This window comes from Dipteris shenzhenensis, chromosome 21, assembly GCF_047967505.1.
Source record: "Dipteris shenzhenensis isolate YYH24624 ecotype China chromosome 21, Dip_SZ_1.0, whole genome shotgun sequence".
NCBI classification, from domain to species: Eukaryota; Viridiplantae; Streptophyta; class Polypodiopsida; order Gleicheniales; family Dipteridaceae; genus Dipteris; species Dipteris shenzhenensis.
In genome coordinates, this window is record NC_141616.1 from 47380157 (window position 1) to 47395584 (window position 15428).

At 45.1% G+C, this 15428-nt stretch overlaps 1 protein-coding gene across 2 annotated transcripts in view; it reads left to right on the top strand.

Moving 5' to 3' along the window:
- The first annotated feature begins 3565 nt into the window (after window positions 1-3565).
- APC6 (anaphase promoting complex 6) overlaps window positions 3566-15428 on the top strand; it is a 72655-nt gene continuing 60792 nt past the window's right edge. Inside the window, exons 1-4 of one of the 2 annotated variants that reach the window (XM_087392715.1) lie at window positions 3566-3673; window positions 3760-4319; window positions 4431-4565; window positions 7404-7477. In XM_087392715.1, the coding sequence (XP_087248841.1) occupies window positions 4071-4319; window positions 4431-4565; window positions 7404-7477 (458 nt within the window). In that variant the 5' untranslated portion in view covers window positions 3566-3673; window positions 3760-4070. Of the gene's footprint in view, window positions 3674-3759; window positions 4328-4430; window positions 4566-7403; window positions 7478-15428 lie in introns of those variants that run through there. The other variant, XM_087392716.1, reaches the window with a different exon arrangement.

The window sequence follows — 15428 nt, forward strand, 5'->3', positions numbered from 1 at the left end:
AATAACTATAGCATACGAGCAAGGTCCTATGCCCAAAATATTATAGACACATATTGTGTCCATATGGCGAAGCACAACGGAGTATAGAGTTGAAAAATCATTGAAAAATGACGTTGGTTACTGGTTTCGGTCATTAGTGTGTGGTTTGGACGTTAGCCATTCGTTTGACAGTAACCCCACCTTTGTTTCTTAACGCATTAGAAGCCAACTCGTAGGGCTATGCAAAATATGATGGAAGTCGTCTTAGTGCTTGAGCATATTCATGCCTTACTGCTGGACCAATTGGGTATGTTTGTAGTGTTCTCAGTGCTACCGGGTACACATCTTTTTTTGCATGAATATGGTCCCTGGTCGATGACCCAACGCTTGCTATGCTGTGTGAGTAGCAGGCTCTACTTCATTCATCTAAGTTGGAACAGTCGGTAGCTTTTTGCCATAAGTGCCAGGAGGAACAATGATAACGAAGCATTATGTTGCTATTTACGTAAATGATGCGTTGACCGTCTAGAGGTCGGCAACCAATTGTGTGTCGTGTACTCTTGACTACCTTACTAAAATGTGTCAGATGTTCTGCGGGGTAAACTTCTCAACAAATCTCCATTTGCGTATTACAAGCAGCACCTCCCATACTCATAGGAATAAATTTAGTACGACTTCGAACCTAGGGCAGGAAGAGTAGTATGCATTGGTGAACTTTAGTACTGTTTATGCAATGAAAAAGATATAGATAAAGAATGGAGTGGTGGTTTTGAACTTTGAGTTTGTGGATTTAGTATTACTAGTTAGGAAACACACACACACACACACACACACACACGCACGCACGCACGCACGCATGTACCCACATACACACGCACATAGACACCCACACACACACACGCATCCACACACACAAGCACACACGCACATGCACACGCACACGCACACGTCCACACGCGCACGCGCACACACACACACACAGAGCTTCATGCACTCTCTGTTTGAACTCAAAATCCTACCCCTTAAATTGATCTACTCCTTGAATGTTTAAATTCTTAGATTCTCGACCCCTACACATTGGAATTCATCAAGGAAACTAGTTCTCCTTTTTAAGATTTTCTCAACCCTATTCCCCTCTAAATCCTAAAAGTACTATTTATCTTTAAATCCTACAATTCCTTCTAACCCTAAACCCCAATGGGAGTCAAATCGCCCTCTAATTCAAGAAACATGTCCCAAAATTTAGCCTAAACTCTGAACAAAATATAACTCAAGGCCTATGCTACATAGTGAGTACATAAGCGATGATGGACATAACACTTGTAGGTAACCAAAACCTTGGTGCATATGAAAGAGAATAAGTGAAAACACCTTGGCACCGTTGTGAAGGAGGTTAGTGTCTAAAGTATAAGTGGATCATGCATATGCATGAGTGAAGAAAAAGAGAACATTGTTCTTGAGGATCCAACAAAGCACCTTCATTACCTGACTATGTAACAAAAGATTGTAAGGTGGCTGTGTATGAGGAGAGTGAGTGCAACATCAAGAAAATTATTTTGTCAATGTGGCTCACCAAGAGAACATGATAATCACCTTTGAAGCTATGCCTATGATATATTATGTAGCACAAATCCTTCATGTTGCAATAGAGGTTTGTTAGCCATCTCTTGTGACTTCACTTTTGGTTCTTTTACTTAGTAACTTTGAATGGAAAGAATTTGTTTTGGCTTCCTCGTATATGATCATTGTAAGGGGGAGAATTGACTATTGCTATGACACCCCATCACATCTCATTCCCCTACATGTAAACAAGAGTGATTTGTAAAAGAATACCTAAATAGGCCACTACATGGGCAAAGCATCCCTCGTGCATAGTTTGTAAACTCCTAAAATCCTTCATGCTAGAAACATTAAGGTATTTGCAATTGGCCAATAAGTTTTGTAAAACTATCTAGCACTTTGATTTGAAAAACTATATAAGATACAATCACTATGTAGTAGTAGACTTGACCCTCTTATACCATCAGGTCCATCGAGGCAAGTAGTTTTTATATTGTTACAATAATTCCAAAGCCAATATTTTAAAAAGTTATGTATAAAATTCACATGGTTAAAAAAGAGTTAAATTTACGATAATCAAGCCTTGATTAAGGTAAAACTAATGTAACATAGAAAGCCTGTACCCGAACTGACATAACTAGATAAACAACATAAAACTAACCTAACCTAAATGAAACTAACCTTCTCCCTCTCCACGCACCGCCCTCACCCCTGCCGCATTTAATTGACGAAAGAAGTTTTGCAAGCGGATAATTCCGAGGTCGCTTTATGCGAGGCAGGCTTAAACGCGAGGAAGGGCGAAGGGGAGGCTAGGGCATGTCGCTAAGGGTCGACCAAGAGGCTGGCAGGGTGGTCGAGGGGGCAGCCAGGATCTGTGTCTCCATGAGGTTATGGAGGGAAGTGCCCTCTTCCTTGTTGTAAAAGCAGAGAAGGAGGGGAGCTGCAACCACAAGCAGGGCTAGCAGCAAGGGAAGAGAATCTGAAGCTGTGATCGGTGATTGTTTGATTGCGGCAGAGCTTGCTTTGGAAGGAGCAGGGGAAGGGGAGAGGCCGGCAGACCGGCCACATAGGAAGGAGAAGGAAGAGCAAGGGGGCTGAGTGGCGATGGCAAAGAAAGGGATGCACTGAGACGGATGCGAGGAGAGAGTAGGAGGGAGAGGGGAGGGGAAGGAGAGATCCAAGGAATGCTGATGAGAGAGGAGGGAGAGGGAAGACAAGAAGGAAGAAGGTGGTTGAGGCAACGAAGGATAAGTAGTGACGAGAGAGTGGAGGGCAGCGGCTCGACAGGCTGAGGCGTCGAAGGAGAAATAGCGACAAGAGAGTAGGGAGAGGATTAATAAGGGCATTTAAACGAACGATTAGCTTAGGTTGATTGAAAATTTTCGGGGGGGGGGGGGCGGGATCACTTGTTAATTGGGCAACAAATTGGAGGGGGAACCAACTAATTAATTGGATTTTCTATCTTTTTGTTCGCTTGGGGGACATAAATCACCACTCACCTCTCTTTACATAATCACCTTCACTTGCTTTTTTTAGCACTGCCTCTCTCTTGAGAGTTTTTGCAACAAAGTGTCCTCCCAATAGAATTTGGCCTTGTCAACTACTTTCTATTTTAGTCTCTCTCTCTCCCCCCCCCCTAATCAACTCATCAACATTATCGTGTTTTATTGATATACTCCAACACTCCATAAAAGCTAAAAAGTTTGAAATAATGAAGAGAGTGCTGTCAAGCAAATCATGCACTCTTTTTTTTTCAACCCCCCCCCTTTTCCGCATCGCTTTGCAAAATTTGCAAGCAAACTTCAAAGCAAGCGGTTGCACTCAAACTTTCCAATGGTTCTACACCCTGCTTCCATGGGAGGTGCTCCAAAGTAATCATCCATTCATCTTCACGATCATTTGCATCTAGTGCTCACGAGTACTTACTTATACTTGCTTGTCTCTTTCCCTTTCCTTCCTGGTTTCTCTTTTAGGAGTTATTGGAAATATTTAATCACATTCCACCTTGTTTCAACATCTCACTTTCACTATCTGTTGCATGGCGGACAGCAAATATGAACACACTCTGTTGCTTATCATCTCCACAGAGAGAGCAAGGAGATGTCATATACCATATGCCCAAGCTCAAAACACGGTACATTCAAAACCATCGATAAGTAGGCATTCCCTATTTGAAGAAGGTGATGGAGATCTGAACTGGACCTCCGTGACTTCATGCAGCTTCGCAATGAAAGGCAGAAGTTTCATGCAAATACGCTGCCTACCCTAATCCTACGCAACAGCTTCAGCACTCCACACGGACACTGGGACTCCTAATTGCGTGACTCCAGACTGATGGATTCATAAAAAAAAAACTTAAGGATTGCATTTGACCTCTATCGACGTTCAGCTCCCTCTCTTTTTTGAAACTCTTGTGGAGCTAGTATAAGCAAATCCTGCATTTGAACATCGAGCTTCCACAAGTCACCTCTCATAAAAACTGCAGTAAACCCTTCGAAGCATCTCCTACACCGCATTCGTCATCGCCAAATATGCGAGAAAAGGAGTTGGAGAAGCTGCGGGCAATCGTTCGCGACTGCTTGAGCAAGCATCTTTACTCCTCCGCCATATTTTTCGCCGATAAACTTGTCACCATGGCTGGAAATACCACTCAGGATCTTTACATGCACGCTCAGGCGCTCTTTCTAGGGAAGCAGTACCGCAGGGCTCTCCATTTGCTCAGAAGACATCAGCTAGTTTCTGCGGATCTCCGCTTTCGATACCTTGCGGCTAAATGTCTGGTATGCAAGTAATGGACTCAATATCATAACATTTCAACGACTGTTGTCTTAACTTGCCTGCTTTGGCCTCATTGACGTAAAAAGGACTAAATGGTTTGATCTTCTGGCTAGGAGGAGGTTAAAGAATGGGGTGAATGCTTGGTCATGCTAGGAGACACTGATGTCGACGAGCAGGGGAACGTTAATATGTCAGATGATCAAGATGCTGATTTTTTAGACAAGGACGGAGAAGATCGGGAAATAAATGTAAGTCCGCATTGGTTAGCTCAATAAATCTGTACGGGAAGCGATTAAACCAAGTTTCTTCAAAATCTGACATAGATTGTCTTAAATATTCTGCACAGAGTTTGACCCTACTATTTTTGTGAAACAATGGAAGGGATTTATTGCTCGGTTCATGTTTCTTGTAGCAATTCAGTCGAAGTTCAGCAGTCACATTTGAGTTAGGATAGGGAAAAGAAGTTAGGGGCAACTGTTTACGGACCATATCACAGCTCCTGAGTATGTGGGCTTGGGTATGGTAGTATTCTTATAGTTGCTGGTTTTAGAAAACTCAGCTTGGGAAGATGAAAATGTGCTAAAGTCCTTGACTTTGTGAAGGTTTGTGACCACCTAGAATGATGCATCAAGCTATAGAGGGCAGCCCGAAACTCTGCCAGCAGGGTGTGGAATTGACTGATGGCTTCCTACGGATATCTGAGCAAGACGTACAACCTGTAGTCTGTCAACACACCGGAACAATCTGTCTCAAATTGATCTACCCCCTAGCAAGTACTGCCTTACATCCCAGCTGGGTGAACACGAGAGTCGAAGAGGAGAGACTTGGTCCTAGGATCCTGAAAATGGGACTGAAAGTGCTGGTGCTCTAGTCTGGCAAGTGCAGGATACTCTTTGCTCAATTGAGCTCCCATGTATGCATAAGATGCAACAATCTCAATTGGCTTCCCATCAAAGGTGAACTTCTCTCGATGGGTGGCTGCTCGAGACGTGTGTCTCACAGAAAGTGCGAAGTGCATCCAAGTGTCGCTGGAGAGGAGAGAGTAACACCACGTCATCTGCATATAGTAGAATCAGGATCATAGATCCTATTAAGGATGAGCCTCATCTGCCTAGTGTCGTGATGAATGATCTGAGGACCGAGCTCATCAATGTATAGACCAAAAAGGTTGGTGATAAAGGGTAATCCTTTTTGACTCAAATTGGGCTCATGATCTCTTGTGTCCATTCGGTCATTTTCCTGATGCTGCCTGATACCTGCTCATAGAGTGCATGAACTGCCCAAATAAAATCTCGGCTGTATCCTAAATCATGTGTTTCCACATCTTGGCATGAAAATGTGGCCCATCTTCTCGTATTTTGCTCAAAATCTTGCTTGTCCAATAGCTTTGAAACCTTCCTACTCAGCAAATTGACTAATTTGAGTGTTAAGTGTTGAGGCATAAATCTTGGATATGACATGCCCAATCATAATGGTCTTGTAGTTTTCTGGACTCATGGGATCCTGTCCCTTATGGATCATGGTATCAAGGGTTCAAGTGTGAGGGTACGTGTGCTAACTGCTTCGTCAAATAGCTTTGCTAAGATGATCGGAGCTAGAGTACTAAGTCCATATGCAGTATACTTAGTGCATAGCGTCTCATGATCTTTGCCTTGGCCATTGGGTGATATCACCGGTGGTGATAAGCGAACAAGAGGCAGTGCGAGATAATCTATCAAAGGTCTGGTGTCAGCTGGTGAGGGATGCCATAGAGGGTGCGTGCATGTGTGTGCCAGATGATTGGATTATTGAGGGGGACGTGGATCTCCACTCGCCAAAAGTTCTTGGAGTTATTACTAAACAGAATGTTCATAATTCCTTCTCATTTTGGCAAATAAAGTCCCTCTTCTTCCGAATCTATAAAAATGGCCTTCATAACATCAGTTTAAGCTAGCGAGTCTTTGGGTTTAGTTTGAAATCTCTAATTAAAGCTATTTCATCTCGCAGCCCATTTTCCAGCTTTACGTGCGTCTTTCATTTGGTAAGCTCGACATTCCTTTGTATCAGCTGAGTTGGTAGTTCCTCGGAGATCCAAATTCTTGTGCCCTTCAGCTTGTTTGTCTGTCAAAGAATCTTAAGTCTTCCTGCCTTTTCTCTGAAAACACCTGTACTTGCATTCCCGTTTGGGAGACACAGTTGATATCATTTTAAACCCTCTCTACTTGTGGTATTTCCTTTTCGAGGCATGCAATCTTTTAATCTTCTGTGTACTCCTCTTCTACACTAAAGCAGCCAAGACAACCCTTGGGCAGTCCTTCAATGCGTAGTATCTTCTTATTATGTACTATGGCCTGCTGCTCTTTTACTTCTGTGTAAAGATCTGCCTTGTTAAGTTTGCTGTTGGCAACAATGGCCATCTCTTCTTTGGCTGAACTGACGCGAGTATTGATCATTTCCTTGACCTTGGAGACAAGTATTGGTGCTGGTGGAAATGTGCTGCATTTCTCCATAACTTCTGCAATGATTTCCTGCTTGCCTTTGCTCTCCATCTCATTCATCTTTTTGCTAAGAGCTGCAACTATGAGCCTGAGCTCTCTAATTTCATGCTCCAGATAATAAATGCGTTCCTAGGGGTCTGATCTGATCCTTCTCTTGTAGGTCAGCGCAAAGGGGCTGGGTGTAGCTGCGATAGTTGAGTACGACGGCTTGTTGGTTGGGGTAGAGGCAAATAGCTTCGTTTTGGGGAACTCCATGCTGGCCTTCCTAAACCTGGAGGCCCTTTGCTAGAACCCCTAGAACTGGGCCAAGGGTTCAGCCCACCCGGAGTGACCTCAAGAGAGCTACCTGCGCTGCGCCGCTCCCTTATGCTTCAAAAAGATTTGGGGCTCATGTACGGCATAGGTATGGTGTAGGTACGTGCACTAGTTGATGTACGACGTAGGTACGGTTGAGGTACGGTGCATGTATGACACATGTATGACTGAGGTACGGACGAAGAGGGCTGATGGATGATGGCTGAGCAGGTTGGGACGGACGAGCAGGTATGTGAGAGAGAGAGAGAGAGAGAGAGAGAGAGAGAGAGAGAGAGAGAATTTACACCCCCCTAGATAACTGCAGCAATATGTTTACTTCGTGGACGTGCTTTTGAAGCGTTGGAGAATCGTGCACAAGCTTTGAGATGGTACACATTTCTTGCCTACCTTTAGATGGACTCTTATGTGGTTGACATCTAAGAAACATATGTAATTTCTTCTAAACATTTATTTTGGAATGATGAATTTTATTGAATGTGGTTTACAGTAGTAAATAAACAATCTCTAGATGGACTCTTATGTGGTTGAAATCTAAGAAACATATCTAAACATTTCTTCTAAACATTTATTTTGGAATGATGAATTTTATTTTGCCTACCTTTAGATGGATTCTTATGTGGTTGAAATCTAAGAAACATATGTAAGTTCTTCTCAACATCTATTTTGGAATGATGAATTTTATTGAATGTGGTTTACAACAGTAAATAAACAATCTATTGTTGTACAATCTTTTATTCTTTTTGTAATGAGTGAGCTATGTTAATGAGATGTCAATAAATTATGGTCACCTTGCCATAACTAGGCCCCAACCTAGCCATTCTCCTATGGCCAGCTCTTATCCTAACCTCATCGGGGGCAGGCATAGGCCCTCACCATCTATTGTATACCTGAGATGCCATCTCTAACACCCTCTTTGCAGCTCATGGTGTACAAAAGACTCCTAAGAAGCAAGCCTATGAAGATGCAACCATGGGCCCTCTAGTACCATGACTACTGGATACTCCTCGGTGAAAGCAATTTGTTGCTTGCATCCTTGAAGCAGAATGCCACCTAGAACGGCAAAGAAGTTACCCCCTCCAGCTTTGATTTCCCGTAGTAGTTTGCATTGGGTTCCCAAGGAGTAATATGGACTGTGGAACACACCAGCCCAATATTCTTGTGGTGAACACATCACATACAGGAACCTTGAACATACGAACTCCGGAACACACCAGGTCTGTAGTCTCTGCGACATCCAGCAATGAACTCCTGAACACATCTGGTCCATAACTGTACATCATTACCTTGCCTGCCAGACTTCCAACTGATAGGAGCTGCAATCAGCCCTCTCTCCCGCCCACACCCCCTGTCTCGCTGTGACACGTGGGGGGAAGTTTGCCTTGGCCTATCCAGTGTTCTTGGGTAGTCTTTGCTGCTGCAGCCTTGGAACGACCTAAGAGGATTTGGATGACATGTTTGGATCTTGAGATTGATCCTTGGACCTACAGCCCCTTTGCTAGCTGCCCTCTCTTCCTGCACTCGTAGCACCTGCTCCTTGTTTTCTCGTGCAATGATGAAAAGGTCTCGCCACCACTTTGAGTGACCTGCAACTTACCCTGCGACAACAGAACCTTCTCCTTCTCAAGCATAAGGGAGCGTAGGTCATTGAAATCCATTTGATACCTCATGACCTGGCACTGCAATGCATGGGAGACCATATCATACTCGGTGGGGCGCTTGGTGAGGATGAGCGCTGCCAACTGGTAACTTGATGGCTACATCATTGATAACTTTAATGATTCGAAAGGGGCCAAAGCTTCGATGTGAGAGCCTAGGGCATTTCGTCCCAAATTCCTTAAGTCGCTTCTTCACGATCCGAAGATAGACCCACTTACCCTCTTTGTAGCCCACATCATTCCTGTGTTTGTTGGCTTGCATTTGGTAGGCCTCCTGGCCTTTCGCAATGCGATCTTTCCACGATCTGCTCATATGACTTTGTGTTGCGATCGGCCTCGTACATCTTCTCGAAAGTCCTAGCGAGAAGGGACTTGAATTTCTTGCTGACGGGCTGTGGAACTCTCTCCCTTTCCTCGTCTCCTTGTGGGCGGAGTAGAGAAGAGAAGGAGACGATCCCATTCTCCCTTCGCCTCCCAAGCCGTGTGGTCTTTGAGCTCCTAGGCTTCTTGAGCCTCTCGATTGCGCTCTTCCTTGGCCTACTGCACTGCTCTCTCGCTCTCTCTGGTGGCCTTCTCATGATTTTCCCGCATCTCCTGGAGCTAAAGCATGTGTGAAAAAAGGCTCTCTGATTGCTGTTGCTGCATCTGCATCATGGGCTGCATCATGGCTACCATGTCGGAAGCTGTCATTGGGGCTTCTATGGCCAGGGGTGGTATCTGTGGTAGAGGGGCTGGGGAGGCAACTTCTGTTAGAAAAGACCCAACAGAGGGTATGCACAGCGGAAGACTGATAGTAATGCCCAGGAGCTCACACAGTGTGATGTGGGGTGTGGAATCACAAACTTCTTAACTTATGTGCATAGATGTGCAAGCCAGTAAATAGACAATGCTCAGAGACAAATATAGAAGCAACACTTTATATTTCCGTCTGTCCAGAAACTAGGACAGGATACAATACCAAAAGGTTCTTCAACTACAAGACTGGCACTTCTAGATCTCTGAGCCCGCGTGCTCCACCTCGAGCATATGTAGACTCTCTGTCTAGATCCCTTCCACCTTGCTGTCTGGAAGCCGGCCTAGGTGGGCAGCCACTCTAGCTCAGTCTGCAGCTTCTCCTAGGTCACCTTGTCCTCTTGAATGTAGGCCTAAGGCTCCCCCTTTGCTGCTCCTGTCTGCTGTCCTGAGGGCTGCTCCAAGTGATGTTGATCTCAGCAACCTTCTGCCCTAGAAGACAGTCTAGGTTCAGCCTCTTCCTGGAGCTAAGTATGCAGCAACACCTCTCTCCTTCACTTCCTGTTTAGAGGCCCAAGGATGGTGGATGTGCTGCTCCTTTCTGCTCCTCCCAAAGCTGCTCTGCTGGATGTGAAATGAGGCCTGAGGCCTCTCCTTTTATAGGCCCCTAAGGGGCTGTCATAAAACCAACCAGCCAGCCTCATCCTGGCCGACCTGGTTGGCTGGTCCAACCAGCCCTATATAAGGGCCCTAGCCAAGCCCTTTTGGGCTGCTGCTAGGCTGCCCTTAATTGCTGCTGGAGACCCTCCTGCAGGCTGTATACCTGCCCATAGACCTCCGCCATGTTGCGTCATGCTGCAGCCCTTTGCCGGCGCCATGTCCTTCCCGTACACCTTCCGTACACTGCCCTGCAGCAGCCCGTACAGATCCGGACAGTGGCTGACATCATCGTGCCTTCGTTCCTTGATGGAGATGCTGCATAGATCTGCTCTGCTCTGTCCTTGAGAGTCACCTGGCCATTCTCTGCCAGATCTGCCCTCGAGGCAAGCTTTCTTCTGCCAGGTACTCTCCTTTCTTTGTGTGAGGTGCTGCCCATGTGGCAGCCCCCTCCCTCTTTCTTTTCCTAGGTTCACCCCCCCATGCTCTCCTCATATGGGGGCTTACAGATGGGGAGGTGACCATTCCAACAACTTCTTCATCCACACGGGGTTGTCACTGGTACTCATGGTGTCCCTTCCGGATCTTGTCTGTACCATAAAACAGCGGCTGCTTTGAGGGCTGCTCGGATGTAGACCCTGCTGCTGCTTCCGGGGTTGAGACAAGCCTACAGGAACACTCCTACAGGAACACTCTAGGGGTCATAAATGGGGGGCTGATTTGCTGCGCCTTAATCTCGGCCTGATCCTGCCATAGAACATTGTTGCTAGCTGAGGGTTTCTGCCCCAACTCTAGCTTGGAGCAAGGATGAAGAATGAGCCCATGGGTGCTGGCTTTTATAGGCCCCCCAAATAGACAGACCCAGGCCCTAGAATAAATTGACCTGGGCCTGGTCTGTCCCAACCGGCCGAGTCTGTTGACCAACTGACCTGGCTGGTTGACCGCCACGTGCTAGCTGGCATGTCACGCCTGTGTGGTGTGGCACCTGTCCTATCCTCTGGAGCTGTTGCAGAAGCCTGTTGCCTGTGCCGCCATAGCCGACATGGCCATGGGCTGCATCTACCCATGGCACAAACTTTGCTTTTATCCCATTTCTAGCCGTGATTGGGCCCTGCTCAATTGATGGAGCTAATGAAGAAAAAAATCAAGATCTTTGTATGAAGGATGGGGGCATAGTTTCCAGATTCCATTTGAGAGAGGCTTCTAAGCTTTCCTTGGGAGGAGTAAAGAGGGGTGTAATATCGAAAAATTTCAAAATCAAAATTGGAGAATTAATTCCGTCAAATCCTTTCTAGCTGTTTGAATGAGGTCCTTTTTGTTTCCATAGAAGATAATTTTGACATGGTTTTTTTCATTGCTATTGTAAAAACTATATTGAGTCATCCATCTTCTTTCTCTTATCCTCATTTGGTATTAGAGCTAAGGGTTGTGTATAGGCAGAGGGTAACGAGCGAGAAAGACCAAGGCCCTAGCTTATGAGGTGTCATGTTGTTGGCATTATGAACAACAGTTAAAAAAGGAATGGCACGCTCCAATAGCCCTTAACCCAAGAGAAGAATCCAATAGCTTGTAGTACTATTTCTTTGCAAGGAGGTCTGAGGTGTGGAGGGCAGAGAGACTTGTGTCCAACACAATTGCTAGAAGCTTTCCAATTTCAAAAATTGCACACCAATCAAGGTTGTGGATGCAAGGAGAGTGGAAAGGCCCAAGTGCAAACTGAGTATAAGCACAACTTTGAAAGTGACTTGGACATACCCGGATGACGACCTCACTCTCTTACAGCAAGGGCATAGGAGGGAGGGAATGGTAGGAGTGATGGCAGCAAGAGAAGCGGGGAAATGGGCTGCCTACAGGGATGGCAGAGTGATTCCATGAGAAGCCTATATGAATAGCATTCGCCAGGCTGCACAGGATCTAGATTGTCTAAAGGCTATCATAAACAAGTTAGAACAGACCAGTCTCAAATGCACACCACTTGAAAGTAAAAATAAGCACAATGATACTAACAAATGAACAATGAAGTTTTAGTTGAATGAAGCTGGGATAAAACTGTAACGCCCACAATTTTAAAATGTTCACCCTTCAAGCCTAAACAGCCTAGTCCAAACGTTTACATACATTGCTTGTAATTGTGACTTTGGAATCCACATTCTCTCTACGAAAGTAAATCTTCATTGAAGGAGTCACGTATTCTTCCACAAGTAAAAAAACAAGCAACAACTTCTTAATCGAAACAAGATGGTTGATTCTTGCTCTTGGAAATGTAACGGTCTAGAATCATATAAATGGAAGCTTATACATGAGATGTCAGGAAACTACATAGTGAAGTGTAGATCTGTCCATAGCAGTGGTCTTGTTGGTGTGTCTATCTTACCCACCCTCCAAGCTGTCTCGCACGTGAGATTGACCCCCATCTTGGTGAACAAGTCTTTAGCATCTGCCATTGGGGTGTCTCCCACTGTTATCCACCCTTCATTTTGGAGACGGCTCGTCCTTGTGGTTGATCTCCAAGAAGCCAGATCTGGCTTTGATACCATGTTATGAAGAGAATTGCTTTCTACAAGCAACCCTAACACAACGGAATAAAGAAAGGCCTTGAGATCTCACAATTTCTGTGCTTATAGGGTGAACGATTCAGATGTGGAGAGAATACACAGATATTCAGCCAAAGCAAATCTTACAAGTACAAGTAATATCCAAGTACAAAATTAGCCAAAACTGTCACAACACCTTCAGCAAACATAGCTAAGGTAAGCCACCAACAACAGTCTCGGTTTGTTGATCATCCCTGTGTCCCTGATGGAATTTAGTTAGTGCTCTAGGTTGAACACTCTTGCAAAACTATGCTTTGTTTTGTGCTGCAGACAAAACTCTGTTTCATGTGTGGTCCTTATGCTCTCCTACAGGTGTAGGTTTGCACGTACGTTTGCTGCAAGTGTCAGGGACTTCTCTTCTTGCAAAGTACTGTTTGATGTTGATCCCTAGGTACAGTGCTGCATTCCTGCCCTCCACGATGCTCTGCAGCAGGTTGCTGGTCTGCAGGCTGGAGTGGACAAAGGTGCTCAGCTCTTCAACCTTTGAATGGATGAAATGCCTCCAAAGGAAGGTCTATATATAGACCAAGCCTTTGGTGCTGTACTGCCGACCTGGGGCCAGGCCTATAAATGGCCCCAGCCCCCCATATCAGTTGCCGCTCCTTTGCTGGTCCTACACCAGCGCCAAAGCTCCATGTATGGCCACATGGCTGTGACTGCTCGAGCCCCACGGTCAGCCCTAAATGTGGGCAGATAGTCAGCCCTCCATGCTGGCCAAGGTGGCTCATTGGGCTGCCCCTGAATAACGTAAACAAGGAGTCAGATCTGCTGCCCATGTGTGCTCACAGGTGGGGCATTGACCCTATACCTTCAACACAGCTGGTGCAATTAGTCTCATTTGAGCTTGCTGCCTATCGCGGGGTTTAAGTCCTTGCTGAGGTGTACCAGGAGCATCTCCTGGACGGGCATCTTCACCTGTAACAAAACCCCATAGAATTTTTTTTTGCAACCTACAGATTGTTTATCATAAACTCCATAGGGAATAATTGGTGCCATACAAGTTATCATCCTGGACTAAAACTCCAAATACATTTCTCGGATTTTATTCTGATTCTGAGCCAGCTTGAAAGGTGAATGCACAAACAACCTAAAAAATTCACGTGGTGTGAATTTTACTGCTTTGTCACAAGCCAATGCTTGGCAAGGCAAGTGCAATGTGACTGTAGTATAGAACTAACAGCTTTTGTAGAGATTTCAGTGCCGAAACTGATGTAGAATGCCTTGAAAACAGCAGGAACACCTCCAAAAACAGCAAGAATGCTCTGAATTCTGCACCTGATTCAGTTGCAGGGGTTCAAAACAGCACTAGAATTGCACCTGAACATGTCCAAAGCTTTGAATTGCTGGATGAAAGAGGCCACCTGCAGTTAAAACAGCAGAGGTTTCCGCTATGGAATTCCTGTCCCAAGCTGGGAATGGAATGAGTAGTGCAGGGGCAGGGTCACAAGCAGGCTTTAGAGATAACATAGAGGAGCAAGAATGAGATTACAAGGGTAAAAACTCTATACCCTAGGTTAACCCACACTAGGGTCAAAACTCACACAAACCTGAAATCAACCACTAACTGTGGTTAGGGGGAAAAGCCTTAAAAGAAAAAATGCTCCTAACCCTCCTAACTAATTAATATATTGTCCATTCCCTTAAATATTACAGTATTTCCAACACTTTCTTCTTGGAGGGGAGGAGCTTCTTATTTATAGACTACATGAGATTCGGTTAGAGCTAGGAGAGGCTTCGGAGCCTAGCCATATTTGATTTTACCCCTATGAGGGCTTCTCAAGTCAGCAGGAGTTCATTGAAGAGATTTTCAGCAGCAGTCCTTAGAGCTTGTGGCTCAGTGAGAGGAGCTCTCCTTTAGAGACACCCCATGTTTGTTGACGAAAGGAGGCGTTGGCCTCTTCACCTTCAATAGCATCATCAAGATTGACACAAGTCACATTCTTGGAGCTAGACCTTACTAATCTTGGGGAAGCTTCATCATGAGAGTGGCTGCTAGAGTGGGAGAGTGGATGACCTTTACGGAGTTGCGTGCAGACTTAGAAACAGAGAGGACAGGGACTCAGAGGCACCCAGATCGTGTTACAGGAGTCAGAAAGAGTGTTCACGGATGAGTGGATAGTAGATGTAGTTGGTATGCACTCTTGGGTCGGTTTTCTTTGCTAGGTACGAGATTGTACTTTTGGTGCTGGGTACCTTAGGACTCTCTTCCCTTACGTTTTGAGTTCTAGGTAATGGTAGACTCCTCAAAGAGAGGATAATAAGGAGGAGACCAGGAGGGTTGTGTTCCGTTTAGAGAGTCTGGATGGTAGCTCAGTGTGGATTAGGTACATAGATCCGGACCCCCTCACTGCACAGAACAAAGATAGGAGTTTCTGGATATGGAATTGGAGGCATTTTGGATGCATCAGACTTCTCCTTTTTTAGCTATTGGGTCAAACTAGGAAGGAGGATTCAGATGTAGAGAATTGATAACATATAGCGGACACATGGCTAGGATATGGATGGGGGATTTCCATTTTCCGAGCAAAAGCCCTCGAGCGACAAGCGGACAAACGCTGGGAGGGGTCAAAATAAATAGTCTCAAGTCATTTTTGGGAAGCAAAAAATTTCAAATTATTTCAAGGAGTATGTAAGTAAATATGAAATATTGATAAATAGATATAGATATAAATATACCTTTA